General features: G+C 40.0%; 1 protein-coding gene across 5 annotated transcripts in view; it reads left to right on the top strand.

Annotated features, from left to right (window-relative positions):
- Nucleotides 1-17,730, top strand: part of OGA (O-GlcNAcase) — a 42,869-nt gene that overhangs the window by 12,055 nt on the left and 13,084 nt on the right. For all 5 annotated transcript variants that reach the window (XR_006282548.1, XM_038411784.2, XM_043518232.1 and 2 more), the window contains exons 6-13: nt 5,874-5,972; nt 6,130-6,414; nt 6,809-6,967; nt 8,738-9,351; nt 9,734-9,908; nt 13,503-13,588; nt 14,462-14,566; nt 16,699-16,784. Coding sequence is in view for 4 of the 5 variants with exons in the window: in XM_038411784.2 (XP_038267712.1) it covers nt 5,874-5,972; nt 6,130-6,414; nt 6,809-6,967; nt 8,738-9,351; nt 9,734-9,908; nt 13,503-13,588; nt 14,462-14,566; nt 16,699-16,784 (1,609 nt within the window). In the remaining variant the exon portion in view is untranslated. The remainder of the gene's footprint in view (nt 1-5,873; nt 5,973-6,129; nt 6,415-6,808; nt 6,968-8,737; nt 9,352-9,733; nt 9,909-13,502; nt 13,589-14,461; nt 14,567-16,698; nt 16,785-17,730) is intronic.

The raw sequence follows: 17,730 nt of genomic DNA, 5'->3' as shown, positions 1-17,730 counted from the left end.
CAAGCAGCAACATCACATTAGAAGGCTAAAGCATCAAGAAAATGGAGCAGTTCAGGTACCTTGGCAGCACCATATGCTAGCCAACAGAGACCTCAAGAGGGAAGTAACATCGAGGATAGAAAAGGCATCCACATAATTCAGTAAACTAAACAATGTTTGGAAATCAAAGAGCACCCGAACAAAACTGAGAATTTTCAACTAAAATGTAATCTTAGTGCTAACATAAGACTGCAAGAGCTAGAGACCTGCCAAAACATTGGACAGAAAACTAGACTAGATGTCTTTGAAAATAAAGTGCATAGGAAAGATCCTGGGGCGTTAGATGGAAAGATTTTGTTCCTCACAGATCTGAGAAATCAGCAAGCAGCAGCTCATCTCCACTAGAATCAGAAAAAAGCGATGGACATAATTGGGGCATGTGTTAGAGATGCCAACACGCGGACTTCCACATGAAGTCATCAAGTGGAAACCTACTGGTAAGAGGAACTGAGTGCCCAAGAGAAACTTTAACCTCCATTAGCAGGGAGGGCAGAGCAGTTGACCTCTCCACCATAGAGCAGATGGAAGCAGCAGCAAATGACAGAGGAATGGAAGAGACTAGTGTCTGCCTTGTGCACTAACAGTGGCACAGGAAGGATGTAATATAATTAGATATTCTAGAATAGCCTTTCCTTGTGTGTGATCTAGAATTAGCAGTTCCAGTAAGCAATGACTAAGTTGAGAAATTGTTCCTCTAAATTTTGTCCCGTTGTCCCATTTGACCAGTAGTTGAAGTTCCCCTATGTATGTGTATTTATAAAATATAAATATTTTAGATTATGCTGCCTGTTTGTACTTAAACTGCAAACTGCCTTCTCTAGAATAGCAATTTGAGACTAAGAAAAGACTAAACATTTTCAGGTTTAGACTTGACTATTCATAGTTTATCCAGAATGTAGCATTTATTTATGGCAGCAGTCTATACTCTTAAACATAACTAGTTTGAACCCAACATCCATTCTAACATCCTCTATTGGCTCCCCATCAAATTTCATATTTCTGAAAAATTGTCACTTAATGGTGTGGCTCTAAGTTTTATAGTTATTCTCCCAGGGTATGTAAAACTAAACCAATTATCTGTTTGCCATTGGGCTTTCCATACTATCATAGAAAGGAAGGGCTGGAAGGCACCTATAGAGGTCATCAATTCTAGTTAACACCGGACCAAATAAACCTAGACCATCTATGACAGCATTGTGCAATTTGTTCATAAAAATCTCCAGTGATGGGGATTCCACAACCTTCCTTGGAAGCCTGTTCCAAAGTTTAACTACCCTTCTAGTTACAAAGTTTTCCTAATATCTAGCCTAAATCTCTCTTGCTGCAGATTAAGCTCCTTACTTCTTGTCCTACTTTCAGTAGATATGGAGAAGAATGGATCCCTATCCTCTTTGTAACAGCCCTTAACATAGTTGAAGACTGTTATCGGGTTCCCCTCTTCAGTCTTCTTTTCTTAAGTCTAAACATGCCCAGTTTTTTAACCTTTGCTCATAGGTCAGGTTTTCTAAACCCTTTATCATTTTGTTGCTCTCCTCTGAACTCTCTCCAGTTTGTCCACATCTTTCCTAAAGTTTGTCCAGTTTTGGCCAGCAGTTTTCCAGCTGAAACCTCACCAGTGCTGAGTAGGGTGGGATAGCTCCTCCCCGTGTCTTCCATATCACACTCCTATTAATACGCCTCAGAATATTAGCCTTTTTTGCCACTGCATCACATTGTTGACTCATGCTCAGTTTGTGATCCACTCGACCCCACAGTTCTGTTTTAGCAGCACTGCCACCTAGCCAGTAATTCCTCCATTTTGTAGTTGTGCATTTTATTTTATTTTCTTAAGTGAAGCTCTTTGCATTTGTGTTTATTGAATTTCATCTTGTTGAATTCAGATCAATTCTTAATTTGTTGTGGTCATTTTGAATTCTAATCCTATCCTCCAAAGTGCTAGCAATTCCTCCAAACTTGGTGTCGTCTGGAAATTTTATAATTCTGCACCCCATTATTCAAGTCATTTAATGGAAATATTGAATAATACCGGACCCAGGTCTGACCCTGCAGGAACCCACTAGATATGCCCTCCCGGTTTGACAGCAAGTATGGTCTTTCAAGTTGGTGTGCCCCCACCTTATAGTAATTTCATCTAGTCCACATTTCCCTAGTTTGTTTGAGACTGTCTTGTAGGACTGTATCAGATGCCTTACTAAAATCAAGATAAATCATGTCTACTGATTTTCACCCTATCCAGTAGGCCAGTAACCGTGTCTGAGAAGGAAATTGGGTTGGTTTGGCATGATTTGTTTTTGACAAATCCATGCTGGTTATTCTTTATAACCCTTTTATCCACTAGGCACTTACAAATTGATTGTTTAATAATTTATTTGTGTCATTCCAGGTATCTAAGTTGGGCTAAAGTACCTGTCCTGAAACAGGGGACAATGTTTGCCCTTCTCCAATCTTCTGAGACTTCACTTATCCTCCATGAGTTTTCAAAGATAATTGCTTCAGGTCCTTAAGTATCCCAAGGGTAATTTTATCAGGCCCTACTGACTTGAATATATCTAACATATCTAAATTTCTTTAATCTGTTCTTTCCCTATTTGGGGTTTGTGTTCTTACCCATTGTTAATATTAATTGTGTTAAATTGTGACCAGATACTTATCTATTTAGTGAAGGCTGAAGCATAATAGGCATTAAACGCCTCAGCCTTATTGACATCAGTTATTAGCTCTCCTTCATCTCTAAGTAGAGGGACCTACACTTTCCTTTATCTTTCTCTTGCTCCTGATGTATTTAAAGAACCTGCTCTTATTGCTTTTTATGTTCCTTGCTCGGTGTGACTCATTTTGTGCCTAGTGTTTCCTAGTCCCTACATGATTGCATGTTCTTTTATACTTCTCCTTAGCAATTTTCTCCATGTTTCCACTTTTTGTAGGATTTCTTTTTGATTGTCTTTGAAACTTTATTAAAGAAGTTTTAAAAATTCCATTTATATAGCATCCTTCAGTGGTGTTGCAGGGCACTTCAAGAGGAGATGAGTAATATTAAATATTTCACAATAAATTCCCAAAACAGCAACCTTGATTGGTTTTTGAAACAAGGATTTTGTTCCAACATTGTAGCTACCTATTGCATCACTTACAAAACCCCAAGCTTGTAAAAGCAAGAATATCAATAAACATCACTAATCTTAAACTGTTCAATGAACAAACACATTTTTCTTCGTGTGGCATCTGCACTTTTAGGATGTACTGACAGGGCAGCTTGGACTGATAAGACTTTCTACTGGCAGTGCCTGTTGAAGCACTCTTGTGGTCCTGTCCCTTCCCTCACAACTCCTAATGCTCATAAGGCAGAGCTGTAAAAGAGGGACATGGCCCACTGACTGCGTCGATTATTCCAGCTACAGTAGCAGATGGTCTAGGACCTTGGACCCAGGTTCATTGGAATGGACCATTTTTGGTAGTCCCTTCTGGATTTGAAATGTATGAGTCTTAATATCCTGGCACAGACTTTGATTTCCAGTATATTAGAACTGAAGACAAAGAAATTGGTGGTCCCTCTTCCTCAGTCCTAATTTCAGCATGGTACCTGAGGATGTGATGGGAGAAACTGAGGTGGTCGATATGCCATTTCCCCTTGTTTTATAGAGCTGGACTCCAAACATTTGTTGTTGTGAGGGTGGGGTAGGGGGTGCAAGAGCACTCCAGTGGGCACTGCCTCTAGAAGGTTCTGCTATTCCATGCTGCACTGTTGGCACATCCCAATGAAATGAATGTGCAGAGATCGCCTTGAAGAACTCCAGTTACAGATAAGTAAAATAGAAAGATGCATATTTCTTCACAACTCGACAGCCTTCACTGACAAAAAGTGAATGCTTTTTAAACCAGAATCTCAAATACAATCACAGCAGAAACCTTTTGAAAAACAAATATACAGTCACATTGACTAGCCTCAACTGGAAGTCCACATACATATTTTACCATAATCTTCACCATCATATGTAAATCTTGGTTTGGCTGTCCTTGATTTTAAGTTCTTGAATTTTTGTAAAGGTTGATAACTGAATGACAATGTAGTTAACCTACCCCTTAGCTGATTTGTTTTTTTGGACTTTCGTAGGGTCTTTACATCTTTCTCTGTTCAGATAAATGAAGCATTTACATTTTGTATAAACGGGATGTATGGGTCACCAGACTCTTAAATGCAATGCATGGCTGGCAATGGTTGAGCTGGCATTTTTGGTGGTTGTGGTTTTTTTTTATTTTTATTTTTTACAGCAGCGCTTAGATTCCAGATTAAATCTGGCATGGGAGGCACTGTGCAAATGCATAGTAAGAAAAGTTTCTGCCTTGAAGAGTTAGACAACATAAAAAGGGGAGGTGAAACTGAACCTCAGAGGTGAAGTGACTAAATAGAGCCTAAAAAGAACAGGAGTACTTGTGGCACCTTAGAGAAATTTCTGCTGATTACTAATCTGGCACCCTATCAACTGAAGCATGCTGCCTTTTGACTATACTGTTAACGTGGAGCCCTGCTTCATTCTATGTTTGCTTGACAAAACACATATTCACTTTGTAGCTGCATTGGTTATGCGTGTACCTGTTTTCTTAGATTAGAGAGACAAGGTGGGTTAGATCTTTTATTGGACCAACTTGTGAAATCAACACAGCTACAACACTGTTCTTATATGGCATCCATCAATATACCTGTATGTAAAACTTGAAGGGACAATAAGCTGTTTTTGAGAAAGAGGGAGACCAACGTTAGATAAATCAGAGTAGCAGATAGGGAAATTCTTAGGACCTGTAACTTTGAAAACAGTTTAACATTCAGATGTATACAGCCTTCTTTGCCTTAGGAATGAATGTGGGAATTTTCAGGCCAAACCATTTTCCAGGTCAGCATTAAAAGAGGGCAAAAATAGGGCTATATAATGGAAGCTGTCTGCAGTCTTTAACTGTGGAAAGATTGCTGTCTCTTCATAATGAGGCATTAAGTACATCTCATTCAGATTTTGGGGAGTGGGATTTGAGCACTGTGGAGTATAAACACATTCTGTGCTTAAGATGGAAAACCTTCTTAAATTTTAGGCTGTGGAATAATTCCTATAAGGGAGCAATTGAGAGCCTCATTGCTTGACACTTAGAACTGATCCAGAGATTAATCTAAAATATACTGAGATGGCAATAATTCTGAAGTCCTGGTCTCTCTTGTTTCTACAAGTTGTCTAACCCTACCCAACTAGAGACAGGAGGAACTTGACTTCTTATTCATGTACCCCTCTCAATATGTGTAGCCACATATGAGATGAGGTGATCGGTGATCCTCTTTTTGTGGCCAAGATATCATCTTGTGCATTAACTGGATGTTCATGTACTTATTTTCATGTTGCCTTATATGTTGGAGAGGAAGGTGAATACTACTGTTAGGAATTGCTCCCTAAGGGGTCTTACGGGAATGACCAGTCAAATTACTGTATGCAGTAGCGTTGTAGCCATGTTGGTCCCAGGATACGAGAGAGAAAAGGCGGGTGAGATAATTTTATTGGACCAACTTCTGTATAGCTTGAAAGTTTGTCTCTTTCATCAACAGAAGTTGGCTCAATGAAAAGTATTCCCTCACCTGCTGCATCTCAGTCTGACTCTCTCTGTCCTGCCTAATTTGAAGATGAATCTGTCATCCCATATCCACCTGTACTATTGGGCTAGTAAAAATGCTAAGTAAAACTCCATTATTCCAAGACTGTCATGTCTGTTTTCACAGTACATTTCTTTCTAATGACTGTCATTACTACTAGGATGTCTTTTTTTTTTTTCTTTTTTCCCCCCTCTCCCCCCTCTAGAATATTGTGGAACTTTCTGCTATCCAAACGTTGCCCAATCCCCTTATTTACGGACTGTAGGAGAGAAGCTGTTACCTGGCATTGAGGTGTTGTGGACAGGTAGGAATCATGATCTTTGAGTTGATTAGTAATCTTAAATGAACTCAGGCTTTTAGTAAATGATTTTATTGCACCAGTGAAACTACTTTGTTGTTTTTGTGTATGAGTGCTTCTTAACTATATGTAAAGTTCTCTAATTATACAATTGTACATCTAGGTCCTAAAGTTGTATCTAAAGACATTCCAGTAGAATCTATTGAAGAAGTTTCTAAGATCATCAGGAGAGCTCCAGTCATCTGGGATAACATTCATGCTAATGATTATGATCAGAAGAGGCTGTTTCTTGGGCCATATAAAGGTCGGTCAACTGAGCTCATCCCTCGACTGAAGGGAGTCCTGACCAATCCAAACTGTGAATTTGAAGCCAATTATGTTGCTATTCACACACTTGCGACTTGGTACAAATCCAACATGAATGGAGTGAGGAAAGATGTGGTGATGAGTAAGTAGATTTGTATGGTTTAACAGTTGATTATCCATTGAGTTGGGACAAGGGAAAGACAACTGGACCAAGTTATTATAGGTCTTGTAGAAATGGTTTTGGTGACAAATCATGGCATATACTCTTATTCTAATCCCTGCTTCCAGGTGCCAAACTCTCAGTTCCCATATATTCTGCTCCTTTTTGAGCTAAGAGGCCTCCACTCCGATCAAGAAGGATCGGATTTGTAGTCTTTGTTGCTGTACTTCCATGTTAAAGCTGAAAGATGCAACAGTTCACTTCTGGTTTTTGCAAAATGAGGCTGTGTCTAGCACTCTTACTGAGAGTTTAAAAAAAAAAAATCTGGAATCTTGCAAACCAATTTATGTGCTGTTTTCTCAACTTTTTCCTTTAGCTGACACTGAAGACAGTACTGTATCAATCCAGATTAAATTGGAAAATGAAGGGAGTGATGAAGATATTGAAACTGATGTTCTGTATAGCCCTCAAATGGCTCTGAAGCTGGCCTTAACAGAGTGGCTGCAGGAGTTTGGAGTACCTCACCAATACAGCAGTGAGTTGAATTCGGTTGGTTTTTCTCTGGGCACAGAAGGAACACTGTCAAACAGGTAGAAAGGTTTAGGTTTGGGGATAAAGGAAATGGTTTTACAAAAGCAAAAATATTTCCATGATTCGTTAAGCAGAAATGGAATTATTATCAAACTTTTTTGTGCGGGAACTGTTAAACGAGGTTCTATTAAAGGTGGTCCTGACTGAGCTGAGGAAAGCATCTCTTATGGTGCCAGAAGTTCCAAGAGGCCATTCTGTATAGAAAAGAGGATCAACAGAGGTCATGCTGTCCGATCTGACTGGCCCCAATGCAGTGCACTTCCATAGATATTGAGGGTCTGAGAAAGATGAGGTCTCCTTTGAAGGGGGTGTGAGATGACTTAAAACCAATAACAATGTCCCGTGGAAGCTGTTGGATTGATTCCTCTGATGCTCAGTGGTGTCCCCTCGGCACAATACGGATGAGTCCTCATTGCAGTTGGAGCCAAATTCTGAGGTAGAGCCCATGGCTCTGTGGGGCCCATTGTTTCTGCCAGACCAGAGCTTGGCATTATAGTTTGTCATTTCTGAGAGAATCGGGGCTCTCACGATACACCAGCGTGTGACGGACAAAGTGCTTCAGTTGTCCCTTTGGACAGCTCCATGGTTCAAGTCTTATTAAGGATTTAATTTAACTGGCTTTGGCAGTGAGTGGTGATGACGCCAAGGTGTCTATCAATCGCCGCCTCTTCTCCCTATCCTCTCAAAAGACCTACTCTGCCTGAATCCTCAGGCTCAGTAGTGCTGCCTGCTGTGGAGGCATTCTCTCCTCTCGTCAGTGATTTTTAAGCATATGCCTGGATTTGAAGAAACTGAGGGACAGTTGAGGGTGGACTGTATTACCCTGGGCTCTAGCGTACTAGAATGAAGGTGCTTGTACACACTCTATTCAGCTGCTTTCAAGTGAGTTCTGTAACCTCATGGCAGGGCACACAATCTCAATATGGTTCTACAGGGCCATACGGACAGAGAACTAATGTTGCTTTAATTGATATCTTTTTAATTCTCACCTTAGTTGCAAATGGTGCTATCAGTGCATAAATATTAACTAGTCTATTTAGAAAGCTGCTTCCGTCCCATTTGTGCCACCAATCATACATGGATGGGAAATCCTCCAATTCAAATGTCTGTCATGGTAGATTGCTTGAACAGGCTTTATAAATTTGTCAAAGTATATTCTTAGCAGCACTGTAAGGGAGTCACTAATGATCGTTTTACCTTGACAACTGATCATGCATATGAGGGACATGATCGTTCCCCTCTATTCGACATTGGTGAGGCCTCATCTGGAGTACCATGTGAAGTTTGGGGGATTCGATAACTGCTTTCAGCTACCTAAAAGGGGGTTCCAAAGAGGATGGATCTAGACTGTTCTCAGTGGTAGCAGATGACGGAACAAGGAGTAATGATCTCAAGTTGCAGTGGGGGAGGTTTAGGTTGGATATTAGGAAAAACTTTTTCACTAGGAGGGTGGTGAAGCACTGGAATGCATTACCTAGGGAGGTGGTGGAATCTCCTTCCTTTGAGGTTTTTAAGGTCAGGCTTGACAAAGCCCTGGGTGGGATGATTTAGTAGGGGATTGGCCCTGCTTTGAGCAGGGGGTTGGACTAAGATGACCTCCTGAGGTCCCTTCCAACCCTGAGATTCTGTGATACAATTCAGAAAGGTTGATTTGGTATTGGTAGACTTTAAACTTATTTAAACAAGACTTGAAACTTCTTTGTTCTATTCTCAGGTAGGCAAGTGGCCCACAGCGGTGCTAAAACCAGCGTAGTTGATGTGGTGCCTATGATTGCGCCATCATCTCTAAATGCAACAACTGTGGTTACTACTGTTTACCAAGAGCCCATCATGAGTCAGGGGGCAGCACTGAGCAGTGAGCCACCGGCACTGGTCAAGGAGGAAGAAAAGAAGCAGTCTGATGAGGAACCAATGGACATGGTGGTGGAAAAACTAGAGGACACAGACAAGAATGTTAATCAAATACTGACAGATATTGCTGAAGCTAAAATGTCTGAGGAGCTAAAACCAATGGATACTGATAAAGAGAGCATAGCTGAATCTAAGTCCCCAGAGATGTCTATGCAGGAAGACTGTGGTAGTGACATTGCCCCTATGCAGACTGATGAGCAGATGATGAACAAGGAACAGTTTGTGCCTGGGCCAAATGAGAAGCCCCTCTACACCGTAGAACCAGTGACTCTAGAGGATCTGCAGTTACTTGCTGACTTGTTCTACCTTCCATATGAACATGGGCCCAAAGGTGCACAGATGCTGAGAGAGTTCCAGTGGCTCAGAGCAAATAGCAGTGTTGTCAGTGTTAATTGTAAAGGAAAGGACTCTGAAAAAGTGAGTGTGACTACATCTTATTTTTCTTTCTTTAAATCCTAATCCTGAGCTGCATTACACATTTCCTGTAATACAGGGAGATTGTGTCCCTGGAAACATTCTAGAAGAGTAGATCATGTAGCCCAAAGGCATGCTTTGTGCAGGGGCTGTAGGGGCATGTAAAGATTGCTGGCATTTGACCAGAGAAGCTCAGTTTGGCCTTCCCTGCTGTAGCAGTGATAGTGAAAGGGTATTGAACAATGGTTGTCGGTCAGAACTGTAACTAAAGAACCTATACAATTTAAAAAAAAAAAAGTACAGCATAGTGCGGTTTTTTGTTTGGAGAAGTCTAGTCTCTGGAAGAGTATTTTTGATCTTGTGGATCTTTTGTCTCCCTCAATAGATTGAAGAATGGCGCTCCCGAGCAGCCAAGTTTGAAGAGATGTGTGGATTGGTCATGGGAATGTTCACTCGCCTCTCCAACTGTGCCAACAGGACGATCCTTTATGACATGTACTCCTACGTCTGGGACATCAAGAGTATCATGTCAATGGTGAAGTCTTTTGTGCAGTGGTTAGGTAGGTGCACTAGGAACTGTTTTAAACTCAGATAGTATACCTTTTTTGTTTTTAATTAGCCCAAGGAAAAAATATTTCACAGAATGCATTATTTGTGGCTTATGGTCTAATTAGATCTTCATTAAAATCTTTCCTGTCTCACTATTCTGAAATACTGTTCACTCTAATTTGTACTGGTGTTATGAGTAACAGTGTTCAGGCATTGGTGGTTAAATGAAACTTCAATTTTTTCTTGGGCTAATGAAACTTAAATCTCATCTCTGAAACATAAGCGCTGACTTTAACTTGCTCTGACTGAATGCACACTGGACTATGCCATGTAACTCCTTTGACACCCTGTTATGTGATTGGAAATGACACTATGAAATGTGACCGCACATCAGCCATCTGCTGCTTGCTCTGTCTTGATAACATTATTGCTGTCTTCAACAGAACAATTGCAGAAGTGACCTTTCAATGGGCCTGGCCAAGAGGAAGCCGATCCTCCCAGCCCTTGCGCATGCGAGCTTTAGCATATAAGGCTATTCTGGTGCAAAATGGTTTGCTTTAACATTTTCCAAATAGTTGATTTTTGGCAAAGGGTGGAAATTGGAGAGCTCAGCTTTTGTCCAGATGTAATCTGAGACTTTTAAACAGAGCTTGAAAGACATTTTTTGTTTGCAGCTTTTTTTTTTTTTTTTTGCTGAAACATGTTTTTGGGGATCCTAAGTTGGCAGATAGCACCAGCATGGCCTGGGTTCTTCTAGTGACCTCATTTTACTTTCAGGTTTCAATCCAACTGTAAGGAATATGCTGTGGACTTGCTTGATATACACAGCAGGCCGCAAAGCTGATGGTTTCACGTCACAATTTTTGTAGCTGTCACAAACCTCACAGTGGATAACCATTACACAGCCTTTGTCTAGTTCTAGTGTTTCAGTTGTTCTTAAATCCTACTAACTTGTAGATAAGTTTAAATAATTTATAATTTACAGACAGAGAAGACCTAGCCAGTTATCAAGTCAACTCAGCTAGGGCAAGGTGAAGTTCACTTGCACTTCGTGCAGTTGAAATATCCACTGATCCCTCGAGATATGAATAGTTTTAAAAAGAGGTGATAAAATATCATCCTTTACCATGTAAAGGGAGCAAAAAATTAATAGGTGTAAGGTCTTTGAAAAGAGACTGGTAGTATTTAGTGTGGTGTAAACATGCCTCTATCCTCGTGCAGCTGAAAAGCTTGACTTACTGATTCCTTAACCTGTAAGATGTAAAAATGCTTGGTATTGTTACTCTGACTTTACATTGAGATGTAAACAGAAAGTAGTCTCTCTTTAACAGCTCAATTATTTGTTTAAAAACCTAGGCCAACATTTTCAAAAGCGGTCATCTGAGTTTTGGCTGTTTTCAAGATTCCAATTTGTGACCCCTTGGGCCTCATTTTTCAAAGTAGCTAAGCATCTACTGCTCCCAATGACTGTAGCTGAAGTTGTGAATTATTCTTTGTGCCTTTTGAAAATTGGATCTAAGCTGTCTCAAGTTACGCACTCAAAAATTGAGGCAATCCACATCAGGAGCCACTCCTGCAAATATTAGCCCTGTTCAATCTCAGTCCCAAAACTTGTCTCAAGTAGCCAGAAGACCTAGTAAGAGTTCTGACTGTTGTACAGGGTGATTCCCAGGCCCCAGGAATGTGATTTGGGAGAGGAGATACTTGTCTTCTCATTCTTTATTTTATTTGTTTAATTTTACAGTAGTTTAAAAAATGAGTAGATGAGGAAATTCTTCAGCAGGAATACATTTCTACAGCTCGTATGAATATAGCTTATGTAGGTTGAACCAAATTAGTTCCCACAATGGTGTGTTCAATGGGCCACTGAAAGTTCATTTTCTTCACCTCTCCTTCCAGTCCAGCTAGCATTCAGTCCCTTTAAATAGTGTGGCTGTACAGTACTATGGATTACTAATGCCTTCTATTGTCTTCTTCCCCACTGTGTACAGATGGGAGAATCCTCAGCACAAGTTTCTACAGCTATTGGATGGACAGCGCCAGATGTTCGCAGCGCGTCGTCATTAATTAGTTAAAATGGAAAGGTTTTGTCTGTGAGGCAGCTCAGATAGATTAGATGTGCACTAGGCATGAACTGAAGTCACATTTGCGCAGCGACTAAGGCATTAACTATGTTTTTCATTTATACAGCTCTTCATTCACGCAGCTCTTTACTGTAATAATTGGAAGTGCTAGTTATGTTGTAGTCTCAAAGGAGAGACAAATACTGTCTTCCAAGTTAATGACTAAACCTTATAGTTGTAAAGGGTATCTTTTTACATCAGACTTTCAGATGTGGGAGCAAGCTAAACTTAAATCCTGATATTTGGATTATTTTCTAAATTTCTCATTCTAAATAAATCTATATTTAAAAATTATTAAACTATCGTATGTCAAACTTGGTACATTTTGGGACTCTCTGACTAGCACAACATAATTGACTGTATTGATCTGAGACTGTTACTTGAACAGGAGGTAGATTGCTGTCCACAAAAGGAAAAGAACTTTTGCGCTGCTTATCTTATCAGAAAACTAGGCAGGTAATTGTAATCCCTACTCCAAACATTCACCTAATCTTGCCCTCTCTCAAAAATATCTGTTAATTGGTGTTAAAGGCTGTAATGCTTGGCTAATGGAACAGTCTTAAATGCTAAACTTGCTGATTAAAGTAGATTTTTCCAGTACTTAATACACATTCTAAGCTGAGCATTTTAATGGGCCTCATGTGGTTGGTTGGTAGGAAGCCTGGTGTGACTGACATGCTTGAGGAGGAAGAAATAAGATGCTAAAAGCAAGAATAAAACTGTTCTGCTCAACGGTTCTTTATTAATTACAATCACTGTGAATTCATTGCAGTTAACTTACTGGCCTCTTCTGCATGTCAGTAGCACTGTAAATACATGGTCCAGAACTGAGCTAAGTTAGCTTTTCTAGTCTGTTGCAATGAGGCCACTGTTCCATACTGCTGTCGTAGCTGTCTTAAGTGAGTCAGACCATTGTGTGAATTTATTACCAACCCTAGTTTTCTGACAAGATTAAAACAAATAATACTAAAATGTGACTTCAGACAGGTCCAATTTTTTCAAGGGGCTGTGGTAATGGAATTTGTCTTGTATTATCTGTTTGATGAAATTTGCAATAGTAGCTATTAACCAGGCCATATTGCTTCCAAAATGTCCTCTTCACTAAGGACATGATGCTTCTGCCATAAATGTACAGGCAAAAGAATGTACAAACAAGTCTGGGAAGCTTATATCATCGCACAGATCTCATGCCTCCCGGTGTGGGATGAGGTGTATTATTGGCTTTTTAAATACTTGTCTGCTCGTTAGCCCATTATCTGAAAACAGTAACATAGATATTGCATTTTATTTATCCATTAAGGACATGGGCACTTAGAATTTTTACAAATTGTACAACATTATTACAGCCTCCCCCAAAGTCCTGGATTATAGCTCAGTTAGAGAGCTTTTTCCACAAAGTGTGTGTTAGCTTTTTGGACATGTTAGACCCCCCAGGAAATCCCCCTTCTCGTAACGTTCTCCGCTTGGATCTGATCTCAACAGGGTGTCGTAGTCAATCTTCAGCACAGTTCTTAAGTGGAGACCAAGAACCCTGGGCCTTTAGAGGTGGTCTAGCAGGAGAGTTCCAGGTATCAATATGACTTCACAACTGAATGACATTTTCTTTGTTTTATGAGAAACCTTTTGTTGCACAACAGAGGTCTGGAAGGATTGGTCTGCCGAAGGCTTTCTGGTCCAAAGTCCAATTAGCCTTACAGCTTGGTTTTAAAATAATTTTCCTCCCCTTTCCACAGTAATTTCTCAAGGAGATGCTGCGTGTCCCATGCGCCCGCGAAGCGCAGCGGCTTTAGTTGTACATTTCACATTGTTTCTTTGCAGGTCGCACAGCGTTTATATCTGCGCCCGCAATTGCACAATGCGCGCATGCTTGTCTGCCAATGGGAATTCCATGAGCAAGAGAGTGTCACTGACACAAGTTTTGATTCTTCTCTAAACAAAGTTGTAACTCATTTACTGGAAGGTTTCAATTGGAGAATATTCTTAAACCTCTGTTCACCATGTTCGAATTTGTTCATGGATTTTTCAAGTGCTGTACTTTTTCCCCCTCACAGGTGCTCTGCGCGCAGCAAATAGAATCAGCGCATTGCTTTTGGGATAAAGTGTCTCCTCTGGCCAGTTAACCCTCTTCAGACCAAACCTTTCCTCCTGACATGCTATGTTCTTACACAGAGACAGTGTAGATATGATTGGTATGAGTATGTTAAAGCAGAAGTGAGCTTAACATAAACACCGTTAATGCGCTGTTACAATTGCATATTTTAAAACACCAATTGGATAATTCCTATTCAGATAATAAGGTCTTTGTATTTGTAAAGCATACCAACCCCACCTTCTGGGGTGCCTGCAGTAGCAAATGTTAGTTTGGGAGTCTGCAGTGCACATGCCAGAGTGCGATGTCTCTTGCCTTTCAAACACTCATATTAAGTATTTTGTTTTCACAGCGTTTGCTGCCTATTGATGGGGCAAATGACCTCTTTTTTCAGCCACCTCCGTTGACGCCAACTTCCAAGGTTTACACTATCAGACCCTACTTTCCAAAAGATGAGGTAACTATATGCCTCTGATGTTAATGAACATTGGCTGTTATGCTACCCCAAGTGGCTATATTCCCTTGGCTAATAATATGCTGCTTTTACATATCGATTTCTAAGAGCAATTCATGTACTAGTAAGCCTCCTAATCCTCCTGTGAGATGCAAGTGTCCTTGTTTTGTAGATTGGGGGGAACTGAGGTAGAAAGGTGAAATGACTCTCGCAAAGTCACACAAGTCACTCTCAGCAGCAAGTCTACAATACATAAATCCAGACACTAGTCACCTTTTCTAGCCACTAGCCCATTCTCCTTCTCTAAAATGAAAACTAAGGTGGTAAGCTATTGCAGGATTTCTTTGGCAGTGTATGTAATATAATGTGCTGTAAGTTAATCTTTTTAGCGACTGCATATATATACCCAAAGTATCCACTTGATAGTCAGTCTGGGAAGTGCCACTGAATTTCAGCTTCTGCATAACAGAATTACTTGGGGAGCTCATCACTGCTGGTTAGCTGCTCTTCCTGGTTTGTAGACTTACAAAGTAAGCACTCGGATTTTCTTTAAAGAGCTTAACTTCCCTTCAGGTTTTTTCTTTTCCCCTCAAGGAGTGGCTTCTAAATGAGATTTGAGGCTGTCATTCTCAAATAAGTCTTATACTGTAAATTTACACTGCTTTAGTGCCTTTCCAGTAAAGGTGTTTCCCTATGCCCCGATCAGCCCTATAATCTAAGGCCTTGTCTAAACAAATTACACTGCCTTAACTAAAGGTGTGATTTAATTGGTATAAAGAAAAGGAGGACTTGTGGCACCGTCAAGACTAACAAATTTATTTGAGCATAAGCTTTCGTGAGCTACAGCTCACTTCATTGGATGCATGCAGTGGAAAATACAGCGGGGAGATTTTATATATACACAGAGAACATGAAACAATGGGTGTTACCATACACACTGTAACGAGAGTGATGGTAACACCCATTGTTTCATGTTCTCTGTGTATATATAAAATCTCCCCGCTGTATTTTCCACTGCATGCATCCGATGAAGTGAGCTGTAGCTCACGAAAGCTTATGCTCAACTAAATTTGTTAGTCTGTGTCCGCAAAAAGAAAAGGAGTACTTGTGGAACCTTAGAGACTAACACGACTGCTACTCTGAAACCTGTCATTAATTGATATAGTTAAACCAGTGCAAACCATTGTGTGGATATGTGTATCTGTTTAAAAGTATTTACATTGGTTTCATTTACATTCTTGTATTGACTGATGCCAGGTAACTGAGAAGCCAGGTTCTAATTGAAAAAAGAAGAAACACTCAGGACTTTGCACAAGTTTAATTGAATGTTTAGGGGTGGAATTTAATCATCTAAGTGACTTAGGCTCACATGCCCCGTTGACTTTCAGTGAGACTCATTCCCCTAAGTCCCTTAGCCAGATTTGAAAATCCCAACCTAAAATTATACCTTTAGTAAAACTGACACCACTTTTTGCATAGGCCATACCTAAGACATGCTGTCACAAAGAATACAAGTTTTGGAGAAGGAGAATCTGATTATTAAGGAAAAGGGTGAAGACTCATCATTTAGTCAACTTGTATTCAAATAAAAACCTAGTATATGCCATTTAAAATGTCTGATCTATAATTAGGTTAGCTTTTCAAATAGAGAAATTTTGCTTCTGCTGCTGAAGGGCAGTAACTCCTCAATATGAAGGAATCTGTCAGGACATATCCAGCCCTGCAGAAATACCTTATTTTGGTTGAATATGAAACATCCCTGTAGCTATTTAACATTAGTCTGTTAAATATACCCAGAGAGCAGTTAGTAATTAATGAGCATGTTTAATGCTCTTCATGGTTGAGACAGGTGTTGACCTGATCTTCAGCATTCCTTTCCTGTTAGAAGCATTGTGCGTGTGACTTTTTTTGAGGCAGAGTTTTAACTAGTGGGGAAAAAAGATCCTTGAAGAGTCTTTAACAGATAAAAAAATGCTTTACATGCATCCATACAACCAAACTGCATATTGAAGCTTGTTTCACAGTGGAGAACATGTTAATAAACTCTCTAAGGCAAATTTGCTAATCAATGTGTTTATCTTAAATACAAGGGTGTTTTGGAATTAGAAAAATAATCATTCTATGTCTGTTTTTAGGCATCGGTGTATAAGATTTGCAGAGAGATGTATGATGATGGAGCTGATCAACCTTTCCATAGTCAGCCAGACTTAATTGGAGACAAGTATGTAGGATATCCTTTCAAAATTTGCATGTATGTCTGCAGCCATTGTAATTTTGGTGTGTTGATATTTATGTAGCGTCAACGGTGTGCTGCGTGCTTTATGGGTCTCTGCACTGAAGAGTTTTCTGTGTAAATAAAGCATAGATAATTGAAGAAATGGTGAAACAAACACAAAATAGCAGAGTGGAAATAGACAGGTTTTTTGTTCACTTGTTTTCTTTCTATTCAACAGCTGTAGTTTTCAGAGAAGTGGGGATGAGTTAGGGTTTATGGGCCTCTTGGAATAAGCCTGTGTTCAGCACTGATTTGTAGGAGGAAGCAGAGATGCCATGGACTAGCTTCTAGACAGTTGTGGTAGGGCATAAGATTGAATGGAAAGGAAAATAGAAGGGATAAAAGGAAAAGTGTAAAGACGAGAGAAGAGACAAGACTCCGAAGTGGACTACCACCTTTTTCCACATCAACTTCTGAAAGGTATAATTGAATGGCAGTCAGACTTCCAAGACAGTAGTTGTTACTCCATTTATACTCAAATGCCTGTTTTATTGAAGGTTTTACTTCCAACTCGTCTCTGTACATTTCCCCGGTGTAGACGTTCTCAGCAGTGGGTCAGCTGAACTGGTGGTAGCACCAGTGAGAATTCAAGTATAAACCAGGTTCCTGCAAACTGACCCTTTTTATCAGTTTTTTATTAGATATACTTGAAGCTGCTTTAAAGTGGTGGGCCTTCTACACTAGCGCTTCCACTGGTTCAGATCTAGTGATAGCACTGGTGGGAGTTTTCTTTAACGTCCTGGATATAAATGTGTTTTTAGTTATCCCCTGTCCTTTTTGCTTCAGCTTCCTTTCAGAGTCGTGTTTTAGATTGTGTTTAAATACCTGAGTTTGTCTTGTAAAACATTCTACTAGCCATCAACTATCTTTTTAAGGTACATAAATGTATTTT

The sequence above is a fragment of the Dermochelys coriacea genome, chromosome 7 (assembly GCF_009764565.3).
Source record: "Dermochelys coriacea isolate rDerCor1 chromosome 7, rDerCor1.pri.v4, whole genome shotgun sequence".
Lineage (NCBI taxonomy): Eukaryota > Metazoa > Chordata > Testudines > Dermochelyidae > Dermochelys > Dermochelys coriacea.
The sequence above is the reverse complement of the archived record's forward strand: the minus strand, read 5'-3'. Positions and strand labels throughout refer to the sequence as shown.